The sequence below is a fragment of the Canis lupus genome, chromosome 1, assembly GCF_003254725.2.
Source record: "Canis lupus dingo isolate Sandy chromosome 1, ASM325472v2, whole genome shotgun sequence".
NCBI classification, from domain to species: Eukaryota; Metazoa; Chordata; class Mammalia; order Carnivora; family Canidae; genus Canis; species Canis lupus.
In genome coordinates, this window is record NC_064243.1 from 110888535 (window position 1) to 110910742 (window position 22208).

General features: G+C 39.6%; 1 protein-coding gene across 1 annotated transcript in view; it reads left to right on the forward strand.

The window, feature by feature from the left end:
• Nucleotides 1-22208, forward strand: part of ZNF229 (zinc finger protein 229) — a 55840-nt gene that overhangs the window by 5180 nt on the left and 28452 nt on the right. Inside the window, exons 3-5 of the mRNA XM_049109766.1 lie at nt 2841-2915; nt 6914-7040; nt 8117-9857. Coding sequence (XP_048965723.1) covers nt 2841-2915; nt 6914-7040; nt 8117-9857 — 1943 coding nt within the window. The remainder of the gene's footprint in view (nt 1-2840; nt 2916-6913; nt 7041-8116; nt 9858-22208) is intronic.

The following is a 22208-nucleotide window of genomic DNA, read 5'->3' on the forward strand; positions in this document are numbered from 1 at the left end:
AAGTGTTTTCATCGTATGGAAAAAATCATAACTGTGAGATGCTGGACATTTTTTTTTTTTTTAATTGGAGTTCAGTTTGCCAACATATAGCATAATACCCAGTGCTTATCCCGCCAAGTGCCCCCCTCAGTGCCCATCACCCCAGTCACCCCAACCCCCTGCCGATGCTGAATATGTTAATTAACTTGATTGTGGTACTTGTTTCACAGTGTCCACATACATAGAAAACATTACATCATTCACCTTAAATACAGTTTTTATCAAGTGTACCTCAATAAAGTTGTAAAGTAAATAAGTTAATAGTGAAAAAAATAAAAGGCTTTTTTAATACCACTCATATGCCCCAAACCCTGCACATATGTCTAAACCTGTCAAATTCAGATAGCTCAAGTTATGTCCGTCAATACTGTGAATACAAAGATGAAAAATACACAATTCTTCACAGCACCGAACTCAGGACCCAGGGGAGAGGTGTAGAGATGGAAGCAATAATGCAGGGAGAGTGATTTTACTATTATAGTAAAGATCTGATAAAAACAGCTAAGAAATCCTAAGGGAAGAATAGATGAGACGTTGTGCTACCAGAGAAGGCTTCCTGGAAGAGGTGGCCTGAATGATGAGACTTTGAGCAGTGGGCCAGAAGAAAGGAGCAGAATTTGCATCTGGCAGTCAACACTTGGACCATCTCTGGTGAACTCCGTGAACTTAAACGAGTTTACTAAATGTTATTACCATAGTCTCTGTGGTGGTGAGAGAGACCTATCACTCGTGTCTTCAGAAAAGTTTGTATAATTGGGCACCTGGAGGGTCCCAATTGGTTAAGTGTCTGATTCTTGACTTCTGCTCAAATTGTGATCTCTGAGTCCTGGGATTGAGCCCCATGTTGGGCTCTGGGCTGAGTGGATTCTCTCTTGCCCTCTCCCTCTGCCCCTCCCCCTGCTTGTGTTATCTCTCTCAGATAAATAAGTAAATATATATTTTTTTAAGTTTAGATAATTGGGGGATCCCTGGGTGGCTCAGTGGTTTAGCCAGGGTGTGATCCTGGAGTCCTGGGATCGAGTCCTGCATCAGGGTCCCTGCATGGAGCCTGCTTCTCCCTCTGCCTATGTCTCTGCCTCTCTCTGTGTGTCTCTCATGAATAAATAAATAAAATCTTTTTTTAAAAAGTTTAGATAATTGTATGAGATGTTCTGTGTTGAATACTCTGTGTCTGATGAAACATACCTGGCCGATGGTTGGTGACAACATCTGGAAGAAGCTGCAGGAGCTACGATATAAATACAGGAGCTATTCCTAAAATAGTAATCCAGAGTGGTGAGAAAGAGTGAGTGGATGTAGGGGTGTGTGTGTGTGTGTGTGTGTGTGTGTGTGTGTTCATATACTTTGTGACAAGATGGCTTTTGAGTTGGTCAGGAGCAGATTCTGAAGGCTAGTGCTTTGCATTTTGAGAAACAGGAGTACCCGTCAGTTCTAACAAGCAGAGCCGCTGGGAGCTCAGGGATTTGGTGCCTCCTGGGACCACATTCTATGTCCCTTGTTTCAGTGGGGGTTTACTAGCAGCACGAGTGTACGAAGTGCCCAATCTGTGTCAGTGCTGATTTAAGCACAGTGAAGCTGTGCTGAGCAAGAGATAAGTGTCCAGCTCTTCCGGAGCCCACTGTTGTGGAAGCAGCTAAAAAACCAGAGGTGTGGGCAGCCCGGGTGGCTCAGCGGTTTAGTGCCGCCTTTGGCCCAGGGTGTGATCCTGGAGACCCGGGATCGAGTCCCACATCGGGCTTCCTGCATGGAGCCTGCTTCTCCCTCTGCCTGTGTCTCTGCCTCTCTCTCCTTCTGTGTCTCTCATGAATAAATAAATAAAATCTTTAAAAAAAAAAAAAACACCAGAGGTGTGAGGAGTGAAAGCAGGAGACAGTGATAGCTTCAGCTGCTTGCTTGGGGGTGAGGAAGGACATGGACTTGGAGTTGACTCCGAGCAGACTGGTCTCCTTTTTGTTTTCCTTCTGAAAACTTTAACCCAAAAGGTGCTGGACACAGTCTTGATTAAAGGGAAGGGGCACCCGTGTTCCCTGAGTAAGATCGTCCCAACAGTTGTGGCAAACAAGAAATATGAAATGGAAAGCAGTAAGGCTAGAATAAGGTGTGTTATTGAATTGCAGTTGGAGGCATCAGCATGAATTTATAGCCTCTAATATATATGGATAAGTAGTTAGAGAAACAAAGACTTGATATCACCTGATTTAAAGAGGTGAGCATTTTTTGATGTATGCGCTGGCCATTTTTATTTCTTCCTATTGAGTTGCATGTGCATTTTCCTTTGTGCCTTGTACTATTAAAGGTACCTTTCTTTTGCTGATTTAGAACAAGTCTTAACTCTATAGATTCTTACTGAGGGTGGTGCCTGTGTTGTGTGTGATGCTTTTTGCCAAACATTTTGTGAAGTTAATTTTTGGACCTCTTTCTTGACGATTCTTGAGTCATGCTGTATTCTGTGTTATTTGCTTGTAATTCTGTGATCCAGGAATTCCGACAACATGATGGTACAGTTCTTCTCTCCCACATAGTGTCTGGGGTCACTCACTTCCATTTTGCAGGTGGCTGGGCCAGGGTCACCTGGAAGAGCCACAGTGCCCATGTCCGGTGCCTCGTTGCTCCTCTAGATGTCTCCTGTCTCTCTACATGGTAAGCTTGAACTTACCAATGGGGAGGAGCAAAAGTTTTGTAGGTGGGATGTGTTCAAATAGGTGGTTTTTCAAATCCTAGCCCTACTTACAGTGTAAGTTTTGATTCATGACTTAGCTTCCTGGTTATTTTCCTTTTACTCATCTGTTTTGCTTTCTCAGGACTCTCTCCTTCCTCAGGAGATTATTATCAAGGTTGAAAGAGAAGATGCCGGGTCACTGGCCATTCCATCCCAGGTGAGTTGGCCTCTCTACGTTGAGAAATGTGCATGGCTAGTCAGCAGCAGGGACCAGGTTACTGAGCTGGGAGGTGAGCAAAAAGTGAGGAAACAGAAGTACACATGGATGACTTTTACAAAAACTTAGTTATCATCTCAAAGATCCAAGACAATGATAGCTGCAAGGGAGTTTGAGATTGAGGGTTTTTTGTTTTTTGTTTTTTCCCTTTAAAGAATTGAAAAGATCTGACTCTCTTTGAGTGGTTGCATGAAGAAGTAAGTGGAGAAAAAGGAGAGAGAGGAGTTAAAACTTCAAAGCAGAGTCTTTGCTTAGCACCATAGGAATTGAATTCATTCATGTGAACATGTTGGCTCTGCAGAGGAGGGAGGACCCGTACAGGAAGAATGGGGTTGAGGGAATTCTTCAAAGTCTTGGAAATCTCTATGAGCAATCAGGTTGTTATTGATTGGGCATGAGGGTGGGAATTGGAATGGAGACGTACTTCTCCACTTGAGTGGAGAAGGCTGAAACAGTAATATTGGATTATGAGAGACCAGCAGCTTCAGGAGTTATTAACAGGGTTGCGGTCAGTCTGAAAGGATCAGTCCGAGATAGTGACCCCTAATAATATTCCATCCAGCTGCTTTTGTGAGTTTTCTTTCCCAGTGACATTCTGGAAACTACATTCTGTAGATCATATGACATTGAGATTCGCTCTTGCAGTTAGGTACATTCAGTGAAAGCCCCATAGGGTGAGGTACTAATTAAAAGACAATTTATTTTTTATTATTTATTTATTTATTTATTTTTTATTTATGATAGGCACACAGTGAGAGAGAGAGAGAGAGGCAGAGACATAGGCAGAGGGAGAAGCAGGCTCCATGCACCGGGAGCCTGACGTGGGATTCGATCCTGGGTCTCCAGGATCGCGCCCTGGGCCAAAGGCAGGCGCTAAACCGCTGCGCCACCCAGGGATCCCAAAAGACAATTTTTGAATATGGGACACCTGGGTGGTCAGCGGTTGGGCGTCTGCCTTTGGCTCTGGTCGTGATCCTGGGGTCCCAGGATCAAGTCCCACATCGGGTTCTCTGAAGGGAGCCTGCTTCTCCCTCTGCCTGTGTCTCTGCCTCTCTTTCTCTGTGTCTCTCATGAATGAGTAAATTTAAAAATCTTTTAAAAAAAGATAATTTTTGAATATATCAGTTAGAAAAATTAAAATGAATGATCTATGGACTCTAAACTAAATAATTAAATGGAGAGGATGAAAGGAGCTTTAAATGGGAAGGCAAAGAATATAGACCAGTGGATGGTAATAGTAGATACTTGAATCGAGTACTGGCCCCAAACCATTAAAGAATGAGAAGAATAAGGGAGAGCAATCTGATATAATCAGAGAATTCTGTCTGTGTGACTTGAGAGATAGAGTGCTTTTTAGCTATTTCAAGGTCTGAGGTCTCACCCTAAGAGTGGCGTGCTGGGAGTTGGGCTAGTACTAGGCATTGATGACTGAGAACATGTTACACAAAGCTGAGGGCATGTCCCAGCTGCTGACTTCAGACATACATTTTAATTTTTCTATCCTTCGAGCTCTTCATCTGGAAAAAAGGTGCTGCTACTAGTATTTTTGCACAGGGGCCTTGCGAGAATTAGATGAATGATTTATGTAACATGCTTAGCTCACAGCCTGATACCATACAGGAAGTGCCTCATTAAGGCCAGTTAGTTTTAGGGGTGCCTGGGTGGGGCAGTCAAGCATCTGACTCTTGACTTTGGCTCAGGTCCTGATCTCAGGGTCGTGAGATCGAGCCCTGCATTGGGTTCTGTGCTCAGTATGGAGTCTGCTTAAAATTCTCTCTCCCTGAGGCACCTGGGTGGCTCAGTGGTTCAGTGTTGCCTTTGGCTCAGATCGTGATCCCAGGGTCCTGGGATCAAATCCCTTTTCCGGCTCCCCACAGGGAGCCTGCTTCTCCCTCTGCTTGTGTCTCTACCTCTCTCTGTGTGTCTCATGTATAAATAAATAAAATCTTTTAAAAAAATTCTCTTTCTCTCTTTCTTTCCCCCATAAAATAAATATATATATTTTAAAAAGTCAATTAGTTTTATATTATTTATTATCAGCACTCTACAGATCAATGTTAGAGACAGTACAAGATGAGATAATACAAGTTGTTGAAGTAGAGGATAACTCCGAGGTATTATACATTTTCAGGAAATGGGGGTTGGTGTTCAAGTAGTTGGTAGGACAAAAATCCAAGAAGTAAGGTAAATGGAGTGACTTTCAATGTAACTGGGAAGACATACACCCTCCCCTTTTGATGCCAAGCAATAATGAGTCTGCAGAGCCTGCAGAGGAGAGGGTTTTGGGGGAAATGTAGGTTTCCATTAACAGGGATATAGAGGGAATATTTGGTGATGATGTTGAAGCTATAGGATTTTGTCATTATAGAAGTAGGGGAGTGTTTATTAAAAGGAAATATGAACCGATGCTTGAGAAAATACCTATAGATCCATGTTCAGACATAGGTGGCAATGTGCAAATGATATTTCTGAATCTTGTTTGGGGCTAATCATGAAAACTTTTGAGGTTTTGGTGAAACATATAGGCCCCAACTTAGAAAAATGCAAGAACAGCAGCATTTTGCATGGAGTTATGTGGGATTCAGGGACTTTATCCTGTTCATGAAGCACAGCTCAGGACTGTGCTTAAAAAAGTCTTTCGTGGCAAGTGGCATTCCACTTCTCTGGCCTTTGCTGCCTTTGGACAAGGACAAATCACCGTTAGCCCTTTAGTGGATCAAAATTCCTGCCCAGTATTCTTGGAAATGAGTTCTGTCTTGCTTAGAGGAGGCAGTCCAAGACCCCCCTCTACATGACAATAATGACAGTGTGTCCCCTAAAGGCTCTACAGGGCAGCTCTGAGTGTGGACAACACACAACTGTCATCTCAAGGCTGAGAGTTAAAGATATAGGTTACATTGGCAGTCACTTAATTTTTCAGAGTTCTCAAATCTAATCTTAAAATTTTTCTTTTTAACTTAAGTTGTAGATAATTAATATACAGTGCAATATTGGTTTCTGGAGTAGAATTCAGGGATTCATCACTTACATACGACACCCAGTGCTCATCATAACAAGTGCCCTCCTTGATACCCATCACCCATCTAGCCCATTTGCCAGCTTTTGTCTTCTTGTTTAGTAAACTGCTAATAGCTTTTCATATATCATACAGTGAATTCGCTGAACAATCCAATGAGTTGAGTATGATTCAGCCTAATAAATAGAGATGAGATAAACTACTCTTAGAAGATTGATGGTCAGATTAGATATCTATTTTTAAAATTCAGACCTTTGCTTTTAATAGATGGGGAAACCCATCTCTTTTCCAAATCCAGTGCTCCTAACCTATATATACTGCCTTTCATCAAGGTCTACATTTTATCTTCTATTTCAAGCATCAATAAAGTAAAGCCTGTGGGCCAGTTCTGACTCACCACCTGCTTTTGTAAATAAAACTTTGTCATAATAAGCCACACGCATGTGTTTAAATAATTTCTGTGCCTGCTTTCTTGCTGCAGGAGAGCTGAGTGGTTGTAATAGAGACCGTATGGCTTGCAAAGCCCGAAATGTAGACTCTCTGACCTTTGACAGAAAAAGTATACTGACCCAGTTTTGTTAGCCTCTTGGGAATTTGGAGGGAATTCCTAAGGGGGAATTTTATATTCACCAGTGCATAATTAGAAGAAGCATTTTCTTCAAGGTGAACAAGAGAGAAAATAATTTATATCTGTTCTGATCTGGTATTCCTTTTTGGGCTTGTAGAAATAGATCCAGCATCCAAAACCCAAAGGGGCTTATGTAAAAGGCACATGTACACCTTAACTATAATCCTTTGGACAGTCTCAGGACAATTTCTAGGCCATCAAATGTTCTTGCTTCTGTTTGTCAAACTTTTCCTCCTTTGTGAACATTGGAAGAAAATGATGTCCAGATGAGCAGGAATGTGTGTTCTGTTTTAGGAAGGAGTGAACTTCAAAATTGTGACTGTGGACTTCACTCAAAAGGAAGAAGGCACTTTGAACCCTGCTCAGAGGATCCTGGACAGAGATGTGATCCTAGAGAACCACAGGGACCTGGTCTCTTGGGGTAAGAATTAATGAAGTTTGTATATTGAAATGATCCAGTTGATTAAGAGCTATGAAGTTCAAAAGTCAGAATGATTTTTGACCACACACAGAGTGCATTTGTGCTTTTTATTCCCCAATGAAGATTGCATTTTTAACTTGTAGGATTGCAAAGGTATAGCTTCTTGGTTTTGAGCTTGTGCAGTCTTAATACTTACTAAAAACCAAAGGCTGGGACCAAATTCTGCAGTGAGTTTCTTTTGTCCCCAGTGCAGACACCCTAAGTCCTATGTTGGTCCAATCTCCTATGGGAGCAAGGGGTGAATATAAACATTTCCCAACATACATATCCAGGTGAGAAACAGACACTTAGGAATCATTGCAGATATTGAAGGTTAATTTCAAAAAGCCCCATAGGCCATGCTACATATTTCTCCATCTCCCACTCCTACTGGACTGTATACATTGCTGCCTTTTCCAGGTATACTCTCTGTTGCTTGACCTCGTAACCACATAGGCTTCTGTTTCTGAGCTCATCTCCATTCTCTCTCACTTGGAACCTCGGGAATCTATTGGGCCATAATAGCCCCTAAGGTATTTAGGAAACCTGAGATACCAGTGCCCTCATTGTTTTTCTTGGTTCACAAGGTAGTTTGCCCATGTCTTTCTGACACAGCTATGCTAGCAGGTTTCATGCCAGGAATTTCTGGAAATGTAGATGCTGTTCTCTAGTTCAGTGAAGATGTGTCTAGCACTAAACAGGGTAGAAAGGACTCTTTTTTTGGCTAAGATTTGCAAAATTATTTTTGTTATTCTGTAGATTGTTCATGGGTGATCTTATTTTGGAATATGGAGATATTTAGTATCTAAAGTCTTTTTATTCAGAAACCCTGAATTTTAATATCATTGTACTGTTGGGCTGTGATAGTTCTCTGCTTACTGCTTCATCCCACCCTTCTGTTTTCTTAATCCAGGTTATAGATCCACAGCTGAAAATGAATCCATATATATTTTGGATATTTGCTTGTCAGCTTTTTTCCCCCAGTATTCCAACTTCAACATTTTTTGGCTAGGATGTTTTATTTTGTTTTCTTCTAGATTTGACAACCTCACTTGGAAGGAGAGCATCAACATCAAAACAGAACATTTTTAATGATGAACCATCCCATGGAGTGAAGTTAGAAAGATTGACAAGAGATGATCCTTGGTTATCTTCATGTCAAGTTCAGGATTGTAGGGACCAGTTGGAAAAGCAACAGGAAAAACAAGAGACACTTTTGAAGGAAATGGCATTTACTCACAGGAAAGCTATTACTTATGAGAGAGTCTATAAAAGTGATGAACTTGAAGAGGAAAGTGGTCTGAGTTCCAGTCTTCTTTCACCCCAGATGGTACCCATAAGAAACCATTTTCATAAACATGCCTCACATGTTAAAAAGTTGCATTATAATTCTATTGTAAACAGTCATGAGATGATTGATGACAGTAAGGAACTCTGTGAGAATAATGAATGTGGAAATCTTCCCCAGAACGTTCACCTTATTCAGATTACAAGAACTCAAACAGAAGATAAATCCTATGGATTTAGTGACAGTATTCAATCATTTAATCATGATGTACCTCTAAATACACATCAGAAAATACATGCAAGAGGAACATCCTTAGATTTTAAGGAATGTGGGCAAGTTTTGAACCACAGTATATCCCATAAGGAACAAGAGAGAATACCTGTTGAAGAGAGTCAATATGACTGTGGTAAAACCTCCCAGAGTTCATCGCTTGCTCAAAACATGAGAAACCATTCTGAAGAGAAACCCTTTGAATGTAATCAGTGTGGGAAATCCTTCAGCTGGAGCTCTCATCTTGTTGCACATCAGAGAACTCATACAGGGGAGAAACCTTATGAATGTAATGAATGTGGGAAGTCCTTTAGCCGGAGCTCTCACCTTGTTTCTCACCAGAGAACTCACACTGGAGAGAAACCTTACAGATGTAATCAGTGTGGGAAATCTTTTAGCCAGAGCTATGTTCTTGTTGTGCATCAGAGAACTCATACTGGAGAGAAGCCCTATGAATGCAATCAATGTGGAAAGTCATTCAGGCAGAGCTACAAACTTATTGCACATCAAAGAACTCACACTGGAGAGAAGCCCTATGAGTGCAATCAGTGTGGGAAATCATTTATCCAGAGTTATAAACTTATTGCACATCAAAGAATTCATACTGGAGAGAAACCCTATGAGTGCAATCAATGTGGAAAGTCCTTTAGTCAAAGTTACAAACTTGTTGCCCATCAGAGAACTCACACAGGAGAAAAACCCTTTGAATGTAATCAGTGTGGAAAATCCTTCAGCTGGAGCTCTCAGCTTGTTGCACATCAAAGAACTCATACTGGAGAAAAACCCTATGAATGTAACGAGTGTGGAAAGTCTTTCAATCGCAGTTCTCACCTTGTTATGCATCAGAGAACTCATACTGGAGAAAAACCTTACGAATGTAATCAGTGTGGGAAGTCCTTTAGCCAGAGTTATGTTCTTGTTGTACATCAGAGAACTCATACTGGGGAAAAGCCCTATGAGTGCAATCAGTGTGGGAAGTCCTTCAGGCAGAGTTCATGCCTTACTCAACATCAAAGAACTCATACTGGAGAGAAACCCTATGAATGTAATCAGTGTGGAAAAACATTCAGCTTGAGTGCTCGACTTATTGTACATCAAAGAACTCATACCGGAGAAAAGCCCTTTACATGTAATCAATGTGGGAAAGCTTTCATTAATAGTTCTAAACTTATTAGGCATCAGGCAACTCATACTGAGGAGAAACCCTATGAATGTAACTAGTTTGGAAATCTTTCAGCCAGAGTATATTTCTTTTTTTCTTTCCTTTTCCTTTTCCTTGCATTTCTTTCCCTCCCTCCCTTCCTTCCTTCCTTCCTTCCTTCCTTCCTTCCTTCCTTCCTTCTTGTTTTCTTTCAAATATCAACCTTTTGTTGTGTATCTGGAAGTTTGTTCTGGAGAAGAAAAACAATGAAGCACGTATTTTTGCTTAGCAATTTTGTATTAAAAAAATCAAACTTGGCTGTTATGACACATTGCCACATAAGTAATAAATATTGGCACTTTTCCTTGCAGAAAGCACTCTGACCTGAATCTGAGAAAATTACCATTAAATGGGCAACTCACTATGGAGCAATTGAAAGTGATGTAGATTTCTTCAACAATAAAGAGTAAATGAGAATGCAAACGCTGGTGGGCATGTTGAGAAAATTGGAAAATTGCTAGTTATTAGAGTCTAGGCTGGAAAACAGTATTTCAGTATCATTTTATGACACGATTTCCCTGGCAGGTAGTTTGTTATCTATTTTATCCAGCACTTTCTATTATATGTGAAGATTTCATAAAGATTAGGAAAATGGCCATGATATAAAGTGAAAAAAAAATGCAGGCCAAGAGAATAAAACATTAATTTCTAGAACCATTGTAATATTTGTGTATGGATCAGAATTGAAATTGAAATCCAGAATGGTTTCTTGGTACACCTATTTGATTTTTAAGTTTATGCCTGGTTTTCTTCTCTTTTGGAATGTTTTACTGTAGTAATATGGAGAGTAAAAATGAGTCAAAAACAGAGTAAGCCAAAGATTCCCATCTTTGACCATTTAGGAAAGACTAGGTGACTAGATAGAGATTGCTCAGAGTTCTGGGATTTCTATTTGGATTAGTTTGAGCAGGTCACTCCTTAGGACTTGGATTCCCAGGGATCTTCCTCATAGAAAATATTTCCCTGGGTATGGGGAACTGGAAATTTAGGCCAGAAGGGGTTCTATATGAGCAATTAAAAATATGCAGGTTGTGTAGAGGGCATGTTTTTATATTTCCAAAGCAGTATAAAGGAGCTCTATTTTTTTAAAAGATTTTAATTATTTATTCATGAGAGATAGGCAGAGACATAGGCAGAGGGAGAAGCAGGCTCCATGCAGGGAGCCTGATGGAGGACTCGATCCCAGGACTTCAGGATCATGCCCTGAGCCGAAGGCAGATGCCCAGTCACTAAGCCACCCAGGCATCCCAAGGAGCTCTATTTTAAGGGACCCCAACCCCCATGTAGTTTTTTTTTTTTACCTCTCTTTTTTTTACCTTCTCTGGAATATGTTTCCTAAGTGAAAGTCTTCTGAGTGGGAGGGCACTCTCATGGCTAAGTGCTCATCACCTAAATTAAGCTTGCAAGAATAATTTTAGGTAAGATTTGTAGCTATTGGTTGGTTTCTAATATGTGGGTTATATGTCTTTTCGGCCTTTGCCCCTAAATCATAAATTCTAATCCTGTGGATTATCATGGGCCTGAAACCTCTGATCCTAGAGAGTTAGTAAAAAGTAAGCTGAGAGTTTAAATGGGAGACCAGAGAATAGGGATGAATTCTCTGGAGGAAAAAGGAGAAACTGAAAGTGACATCTGATAGGAGTTTCCCTTAGTAAAATTCTGTCCCCATGAGATGACTGTAAGTGGAGCCATCTCTGAGGATTAGGCCAGAGTACAGAACATATGGCAGTGATTGAATTTCTGGGGAACAGTTGTTGATGGCTGAAAACTGGCTCTACACACACCCTAGAAGAACTTCAATCAGTCGGGGAATGGACAGATAGAGGAACAGCCTTCTGGAGAAGACATAAAATGGTGAAAAGTTCTTATTTAGCAATGGGATCTGACGAGGCTTCTTTCCCCCAAAATTATAGATAAAACCAGCACCAGCGCTAGGATGTTTCATTGGGCATGTTGAATCTTACTTCAAAGGCAAGAAGCCATGATTGTACAAATGAGCATAAAGCCAAATGGGCTAAGAATGAGGGCTCTAAACATTTCAGATTTGGGAAGTGATTTATTACAAAGCAATCACTTCAGTAGACATTGAAAATGTTTCATTGAAAGTATGAAATTTTTAAAACTGCAGAAATTTTTAAGTGTGTGTCTATATATATGTGTATGTGTTTCTGGCCACCTTGAATATGAGTGATCTGTGTGCACTAAATCATAAGTATAATATCAGTTTCTAAGTGGGGATTTAGGATTTTCAAGTGTATTGAAATAAGATAGATTTGATTTATAAATAAATGGTAATTTATATCATTGGCTCAATAATTTCCCTTGTAGGAAAAAATTCCTTTGATTTATAGTTAGTCCATCAGAAATTCCTGTATCAAAAAAAAATTCCTGTATCAATAATAAGTTTAAGGCATATGACAGCATGCCAAAAATATATAATTAAACTTTTGAACCTAAAATTTAAGGTTAAAAAGGGGAATCAGTAGCTTGATTTTAATGACATATGTATGGCATATGGCATATACAGTATACATAAATATGTGTGTGTGTGATGACTTATGTCCCTTGCATTAAAATTGTCTGTAAAATTCACAAAAGTAAAGCTGTACTTTGCCATAGAAGAATTTATAGAGATTTCACAAGCTACATTTCTTTCACCATACTCCAGTGAAATTAGAAATAAATGAAAAGTGACCAAAATGTTTTTAACTATTTAACTTATTTCTCCTAGAACCAATTTTTCATTTTTCCCAGCATTGTTGAGGTATAGTTGACCTACAGCACTGTGTAAGTTTAGGGTACATGGCATGACTTGATTTACATACTTTTTGAATGGATTATCACAATTAGTTAACATTCATCATCTCATATAGATATGGACCATGGGTTTTTCTTTTCCCTGCTGCTGAGAACTCAAGATACTCTCTAGCAACTTTCAAATATATAGCAGTGTTGACTATAGTTTTATGCATTCCTCCCACACTCCTACTCAGCCTTTACTGCCTTTGCACTCTTCTCACCTTGTTTTGTGGTTTGATGTTTCAGCTTACTGCTAGGCTTGAAAAGATAAATGTGTTTTTTGTTTTCTGTTTTTTTTTTTTCTTTTTTGTTTTTGTTTTTTGTTTTTTTGAGATATTTCATCTGGAAGAGGGGAGATCCAGATTTTTAAATACTGTTATCAGATACACCTTTGTATTTAAATCATTTGGATTTTGCATTCCATCAGTAGCATCTATTCTGTATGTCTTACTTAACATACTTGACTAGACCTGTTAAGTTACCTATGACTTTGGAACTTTATCTTGAAAAATCAGTATTTTTTCCAGTTTGTTGACAGGCTGCACCTGGACTGTTTCACTGTAGAAGACTCAGTGGATCACATCAGTAAATAGCTCATTACTCTTTACAAATTGTAGCAGCCTGGGTTCTTACTTGGGAAGCACATGAGCCAACTCTAGCCAATTGGTTCAGAAAAAGGAGTTTATTGAAAGGACATTAGGTGGGTCCAAGAATTGGCAAGAAGTGGTAAGATCATGTTCTGAGATTTATAGACAGGAATGATTGCCAGAATTATGCTGTGGAGCCTATGAGAGTTCCTTAATGTTCCCAAAGTTTCTTAATTAATTTTCTTAATATATTTCTACATTGATTTCTTCTGATTCCAAGTCTGAGACAAGTGCCTAGGTCTTGGCAATCCTAAGCTGTGCCTGCACCTGAGCTATGCGGTAGTTTGAGAAGCCAGGGGCCACTAGCCTTTGTGTTCCCTGGACTCTGTGGTGTTAGGTGGGCTTGACCTTCTACTTATACTAATTAAATAGAGAATTTGTCATCATAGAATTTTATTCATTTACAAAACAGCAGCAAAGTTTCCAATATAGCCCTCTCTTCTGCCTAACCCATAAGTCAACATTTTCTTCACCTTCTATATTTTGATTTAAGTATGTGTATATATATATAGCCTCCTATGTAACATAATACAGCTATCTCTCTTAAAATCAAAAACATCAAGTTCTTGAAATTTGGATATTTGCTTGGGTATTGTTCCTTTTCGTTTCCTAGGTTCTATGAGTTCATTCTCTGACAGTATTTGCTCAGGTCTGGATTGTTGATATCTATGCTTTTGGTTCATTGCAGATCAGACAGGTTCATAAGTTTTCTGACCATAAACTCTTCCTCTTGCTTTATGTTTGGTCTGTCCACATTTTTCTCCACCGTTACTTGCTTTATGAACAGACAAGGACCATGCTACTCCTATGGGACGTTTTGTGGCAGGCTGGAACTTTCTGTGGGTGTAAGTACCTGGTTTGTCTGTACTTTTGAAAAACTTTAAGACATGCCAGTAACCTGAATTGGTTATTTTAAAAATTGAACTATAATTAACATGAAATGTTATGTTAGTTTTAAGTGTACAACATTGATTAGACAATTCTATACATTATTCAATTCAGCGTTCATCATAGTGTAGTCACCACCTGTCACTATACAATGTAAAATAGTAATAATATGTAGATATGATCATAAGTGGAATGTGTTGAAATTTTAGTAGTGGGGATTAGGTTCAAAAGGAATCAAATCTATAGAAAAGCCAAAGGATATTTTTCTGATGAAATACCAAAGCCTTTTATTTGTATTCTCTGATACTACTATTCTCTACTAATTGTATAGAGATTCCACCATTGATAACTGGGTATACTCTCTGCTTTAGTATTTATGTTGCATTGGGGTAGAGGAAGTTGAAATCTCTTTTCGTAATCTGGTGATAGATTTTAGGTGTTGTTGATAGCATTTGTCATCTAGACCTGTCTATGATACACCCAGTTCCAAGATGTGTTCCCAAGAAATTGGACACCCAGTCACCACAGCTTCCCCACATGGTGCAGCTTGTACCCATGTACGAGTGCCCAGTTTGGCTCTGTCACCAAACGGGAAGATGGGATGACTACTGCTTGAGGAGTACTGTTCTCTGTTATTCCTGGACTAAGTCCAGTTGTATGTTTTTTAATAAAAGGAAAACTAAAGTTTCTAGCTTTAAATGAAACTAAAATTGTGGATTTGTGTTTAGAAGACATTCAAATTGATCAGAAGACACTGAGTTAGAATAAAGATGTTTAGGAGATGGAGACTAGGTTAAAACTAAAGTTCAATTGGAATCAGCAGCATTAGCACCATGAAAGACTGCACAGCCTCTTGGGTTACACATTCATCCTGGGGAACCAGTGATCGTGCTACAGTGATGGGTTCCTTGGTGAGTAGCTTAGGTTCTGGCAGAAAAATAGAAATGGGCTTGTAATACCTTGTGGATACTAAGTAAAGACACATTCAGAAACATTTTGGTGGTGTTACAGAAGCCAAAGGGACTACTAGCCCAAGTGAAATTCCCACCAGCCAGACAGGAATACTGTGAGCATTGACAAACCTTTAGTCATGAACAGCTAGACCAAGGTAGATCTATATAGATCCATTGTGAGATGTAGTATCAAGAGTGCTTAAGAAAGGTACTTAGTCTGTGACAGTGATGATTTATGAGAGGGGTCTTCACATCAGTGTGATAAAACTACTAGGTGTCACCAATTTATTCTTAAAAGGTTGTCAGAAGAGGTGGGTGACTGCCTTAACTTTAGCTCAAGGAAAACCCAACTGAAATATATTCTCTACTTCAAAGACTATCCTATATATTTTTATTTTATGGAAGAATTCAAGGAGTGGGTACTATGGAGGATCCTCAGGGAAAGTCCCATCTGGTTCTTGTTCATTGAGTGGACATCATCAGCTATGAAGAGTTTCCAGATATTACAGTTTTTTTTTCTTAAAAGAATTTTGAAGATAGATGTTTCCAGGATTTTCTCAGGATGACGCTGAGCACATGGATCTACTTTTCTGCTGTTCTCCTCACCTGTTCTTCACGGGCACAATATTACTGTTTCCAACATCACATCTTCATACAGTGAACATCCTAAGCAGGAAGGCAGGGATTTCCTTTTTGTCAGGAAGAAACATCTTCCTCATGGTCACCCCAGAACGTTTGACCTAAATAATGTAGCCACCCTTCCTACAAGGAGGATTCAGAAAGTGAGCATCTGACATTTTCAGCTCTGATTATGGAAGATACGTAACTCAGACAACACCAGATAGAAATAGGGCTATTGTAGACATTGTCCATATTTTGTTTATCGTGGACACAGTCTTTCACTGTATATGACTTTCTCTTACATCTGGCACTTCTCTGCATCCAAAGGCACATCTCCAAGGCATATCCCCCTTTGAACTTAGGAATAAACCTTTTAAGAATTTCATCTCCCATCTCAAGGTCTTGCTTCATAGTTTTTGTCTTTAAAATCTACTGGGTAGAGTAAGTGAGGGCATCTCCTAGCCAATACCCCAGGATGTAGAGAGAAAAATTGGCCCCTCTTTAAAAAATTGTATTTATTTTTAAAATTTTTTTAATTCACATTAGTAAACATATAGTGTATTATTAGTTTCGGGGGTAGAATTTAGTGATTCACCAGTTGCCTATAATACCCAGTGCTCATTATATCACGTGCCCTTCTTAATGCCCATCACCCAGTTACCCCAACCCCCCTCCTCTCCAGCAACCCCTCAATTTGTTTTCTGTAGTTAAGTCTCATGGTGTGCCTCACTCTCCGTTTTTATCTTATTTTAGAGAGAGAGCCAATGGGGGCAAGCAGGGTGGGAGGGGCAGAGGCAGAGGGAAGAGAGAATCCTAAGCAGGCTGCACTGAGCACAGAGCCTGATGTGAGGTTGGATCTCACCATCCTGAGATGGTGACCTGAGCTAAAACCATGAGTCAGTTGCTGAGCCACTCAGGTGCTCCCAAATCAGCCTCTTTGAGGACCTTCTACAGGTGGGGCCAGAACCTACCTTGTATGATCACCAAAGATGACTCTCCAAAAAGTTTTGCTTCAGAGATGAACCCAAAACACTTCTCTTGACACCATTTTATACAGCAAAGCTATCACCTACCCACCTTCTTCACACACATATACACACACAACCAACTCAGTGATTAAGATGTATGAAAATAAGGTTCAACCTCATTTGTGATATCAAATTTAAAAGAAGGTGGTTTTTTAAAAAATCCAATCCAATTCCAGAGATGGAGGTACAGAAGGCACAATTTGGTAAATAAAACCCACATTTCCATTCATACTGCTAAGACAGCATAAATTTAGGTAGCATTCCTAGAAAATAATTTAACAATATATATCAAGAGCCACTCAAATACTTAGATCCTTAGCTCCAACAATTTTCCTTGACAAGGATAAATGCCCATGGAACATCACTACAATATAATAAAAATTGGTTAAGAAAAAAAGGAAATGTCAACTTTAGTGAAATGGATAGAAAAATTTGGCTTATTCATGATGGAATATCATGCAGACATTTGAAATGTTTTTTCAAAAGGTTTGAAAAGGCATTGTCTGACTAGCAATTGACATTGGTTCCTACATGTCCATAGGATAAAAATCTATGTTACTTAGCTTAAGGGAGAAACAAATTCCCTCTGTGGGGCTGTTATTTCCCCCCTTTGCCAACAATTACCTTCTGCTTCCAGTAGAACAGGACCCTCATGGCCTCATGTCCACCACATTCAATTATAATTCCCAGGTCTTATCTCTATCCCTGTTCTGCCCTGTTCTCTGTGCTCTAGTAGTTTTAATCAGAAGAGACTGTTCTCCTAGGAAGATGCATGAGGATGCCTGGAGGAATCTTCTAAACATGCAGTTCAGGATTTGGAGCCCACATACCACCTAACATGATTAAGTAGAGATAATAACCACTTCAAAGTAGAAGTCTGAGTGAGCAGATGCAGGGCTGTTGGATTCTGAAAATAATTGTCTGGCCAGGGTCAGGAGAAGCTTTCCCCCAATCACAGGCCCAGGGCTATCTTTCATAAACATGCAGTGTAGTCCATGATTTTAATCCCATTAAATCCAAGTATTTATCTTAAGATTTTACTTATTTGAGAGAGAGAGAGAGTATGAGATAATTTTATTTGTACAATATGTATCTTAATTTTAAAAACAAAATCTCTTTTCTCTTGCACAGGTAGTTCTCAAATTTTGCCATGCATCAGAATCAGAAGAGGGGTTTCTTAGAACATAGACTTCTGAGTCCCCAGAAACCTGACCCCAGGGTTTGTGATTTAGCAGGCCTTGCCTGAGGTTTGGGGGTTTGCAACAATGCCACTGGCTCAGGCCCACAGTCTGAGAATCACAGCCCTAGAATGGTTTTAAGTGTTTAAATGGAGTTAAATATATTTGGGTCACAAAAGTTCTAAGTTCTTACCTTAAATTGTACCAAACAGTAAACATGAAATCAAATCAAATCAAAGTTTGTCCCAAACTTTAAACATGACATCAAGTTAATGTTGGGAGGAATCTGGCCACTGGAAGTGATGTGTGGGAAGCAGGTGTAAAGCCCCACCCAGGCCCCCCTCGCTGGTATTAAAAGTGGTCCTGGTCTTTCTCTACTCAGATCTTCCCCCAAGGAGAGTGGCTACAGAGCCAATTGCTTGAGCCTCCTGAGCTCGTTTCTTCCAGAGTTCTGCCTGCGTGGAGAGGGAAAAATAAAGTAAGATGAAATCAGAGAGGGAGACAAACCATAAGACACTCAACTCTAGGAAACAAACTGAGGGTCGCTGGAGGGGAGGGGAGTGGAAAGATGGGGTAACTGGGTGATATAAGGAGTGTTATATGCAATTAACGAATTACTGAACTCTACCTCTGAAATTAATGATACACTATGTTAATTAACTTAATTTAAATAAAATAGGATAAAAATAAAATGCACAATTTGGTGTGGGTTTTTGTGTATTCACATCATTGTGCAACCATCACAACAATCAAGTTTAGAACATTTTTATCACCCCCAAAAGAAACCCTGTAAACATTAGCAGTCACTTCTCATCTTGCTCCAACATTCACCCCGTCCTCAGCCCTAGGTAACTAGTAATGTCTCTGCCCCTAAGGCTGTCTATTCTGGACATTTCATATAAATGGAATCATACAATATGTGAAATTTCATTATTGATTTTTTTCACTTAGTATAATGTTTTCAAGGCTCATTCATATTGCAAAGTGTACCACAACTCATTCCTTTTTATTGCTGAATAATAATTCACTGTATGAATATAGCACATTTTCTCTATCCATCCATAAGTTAATAGACATGACCTTATTTGCACCTTTTGGGGCTATTGTAAATAAGGCTTCTATGAATGTTCATGTACAGATTTTGTGGGAGCATATGTTTTCTCTCAGGTATGTACCTAAGAGTGGGATTTCCAAGTGTATGGAAACTTTATGTTTAAATATTTGAGGGGCAGCCAGACTGTTTCCCAAAGTGACTTGGAGCATTTTACACCTCCAGCAGCAGCTCCAATGCAGGGAGCCAGATGTGGGACTCCGGGATCAAAGGCAGGCACTAAACCGCCGAGCCACCCAGGGGTCCCTTCATTTGCCATTTTAAAATTGAGTTGTCGGGGATCCCTGGGTGGCGCAGTGGTTTGGCGCCTGCCTTTGGCCCAAGGCACGATCCTGGAGACCCGGGATCGAGTCCCACTGATCCTGGAGACCCGAGATCGAGTCCCACGTCGGGATCCCGGTGCATGGAGCCTGCTTCTCCCTCTGCCTGTGTCTCTGCCTCTCTCTCTCTCTCTCTCTCTCTCTGTGTGTGTGACTATCATAAATAAATAAAAATTAAAAAAAATAAATAAAATTGAGTTGTCTTATTATTGAACTGTAAACACTGTTTTTGTATTCTAGATATAAGCTCCTTATCAGATGCATGATTTACACATGATGTTTTTATTTGCTAGTGTTTTATTGAGAATGTTTGCATCTGTATTCATAAAAGACATTGGCATATAGTTTTCTTGAGATATATCATTGTCTGATTTTGTTACATGGCAATATCAGCCTTAGAAATGAATTGAGATGTGTTTCCTTGTCTTATATTTTTTGGAAGAGTTTGTGAAGAATTGCCACTAATTCAGGAACTTTCTTTGTTCCTTTAAAAATGATTAATTCCCCCATCATAAGTATATTCTGATTTTCTACTTATTCTTGAGTCAAATTTGATCATTTGTGTCTTTCTAGGAATTTGTTAGTTATCTAATTTGTTGGTATATGGTTGTTCATAGTATTCCTGTATAACCCTTTTTTTATCAGAAATGTCCCCTCTTTAATTTCTTATTTAGTAATTTGAGCCTTTTTCTTTCTTTTTCTTATTCAGTCTGGCTAAAGATTTGTACATTTTCTTGATCTTTGCCAAGAACCTACTTTTGGTTTCATTGATTTTTCCCTAATGTTATTCTCTATTCTATATTTCATTATTTACTCTAATCTCTTATTTCTTCCTGATTGCTTTAATTTCAGTGTTCTTAAAGGAAACACTTGGGTTATTAATTTGAGATTCTTTTTTGTTTTAATATAGGAATTTATAGCCAGAGATGTTGATAGAATCCAGTGATCACATGCAGAATCCTTAGTTTCATTTGTACTCATTTGTGCTTGGCTGTGTGTATTCAGTTCTGTGCAATTTTATTGCAGTTCTGTGTAGGCTCATGTATCCAGCATCACACTCAAGATATAGAACAGCACCATCGCCAAAAGAATGCCCCTTTACAGCCACACCCTTCCCCCCGCCACTTTGCACTTTGGCAACCACTGAACTATTGTCTGTTTCTATAATTTTGTCATTTCAAGAATGTTTATAAATGGAATAATACAAAAGATAGGTAACGTGTTGGGATTGACATTTTTTTTTCTCTCAGAATAATTCTCTGGAAATTCATCCAACTTGTCTCATGTATAAATAGTATATTTATTTTTATTGCTGAGTGTATGCATGTGTATGTATATGCCTATGATCTGTATGCATCACAGTTTCTTTATTCACCCATTGGATTGTTTTTAGGTTTGGGCTATTTCAAAATAAAGCTGCTATGAACACTTGTGTATAGGTGTTTATGTGAACATAAGTTTCCATTGTTCTGGGATAAGTCCCAAGAGTCAAGTTGTATAAAGTGACTTCATATTTAGTTTTTTTTAAAAGCTTTATTTATTTATTTTAGAGTGGGGGGAGTGCAGAGGGCGAAGGAGATAGAGAATCTCAAGCAGACTCCCTGCTGAGCAGAGAGCCAGGGGTGAGGCTCAATCTGAAAACCCATGAGATCATGACCTGAACTGAAACCAAGAATTGGAGGCTCAACCAGCTGAGCCACCCAGTTGCCCCAATTTTATACTTAGCCTTAAAGTAACTTCCAAATGTTCCAAATTGGTACTCGGTTGTACCATCATGAGTGGTGTGAGTGATCAATGTGAGTGATTCTGTTTCTCTGCATCCTTGTCAGAATTTGGTGGTGTCACTATTTTTTACTTTATCAATTCTAATAGATGTGGAGGTATAACTCACTGTGCTTTTAATTTGCATTTCCCTGATGATTAATTAAGTTGAACATGTTTATACATGCTTATTTGCCATCTGTGTACGCTCTTTGGAGAAATGTCTGCTCCTCTCTTCCCCATTTTCTAATTTCTAATTATATTGTTTAGTTTTGTACTATTGAGTTTCTTTACATGTTCTATATGCTAGCCCTTTGTTGGATATGTGGTTTCGGGGAATGTCATCAAAAAAGACATGACTGCTGATTGACCAGCCTGGAAACAGACACTTGGAGGCTCTTCACCCCCTCTCCTGTCCTTGGACTGTAGGTTCTACTTGCCTTTCCCATTCTCAGAGGCTGCTCCAAGGACATTGTCTTGGAATGATGACGTGGTGTTGAAAACACCTGCACAGTATACATGACTGAGCACAGTTAGGGCCTCTTTAAAAACTTGAAGATTTGGAGGGCAAATGTGGGGATCCACTTGTCTTTCAGCCACCCAAGACAAGCCTCATTTGTAAGTTCCCTTTGCTTATTAAAATTGCCACCTACCAAATTGGAGTGGCCTATCTCCTTGGTTTTTCCTGGCACTCCAAATACTGGGGCTGATTTTAGATTACACCAGGGAAGCTCCTAGAAGTTGTGAACCAACAATTGGCAAGACAACCAGAAGATAGAAGAAATGGGTCTTGCGGAAGAAGCATCCATGGCAGAAATCCTGATTTGGCCATTGGCCTCTTTGTGGGGAGGAGTGGCCCATGTGTTAGATACTTGTGGACCATCACATGAGTATAGGGACGCCCTGAAAATGCCAGCTGGTGTGCTTGTTCAAGTAATTGTGCATTGTGCTCTGTGGCAAGGAAGGGAAACATATGGTGGTCACATGGACTGGCCTCTCTTAGTGCGTAGTTCCACTGGCCAACCGGAGGCTGAAGCTCATGTCGGAAAGTTAGAAGACAAGCT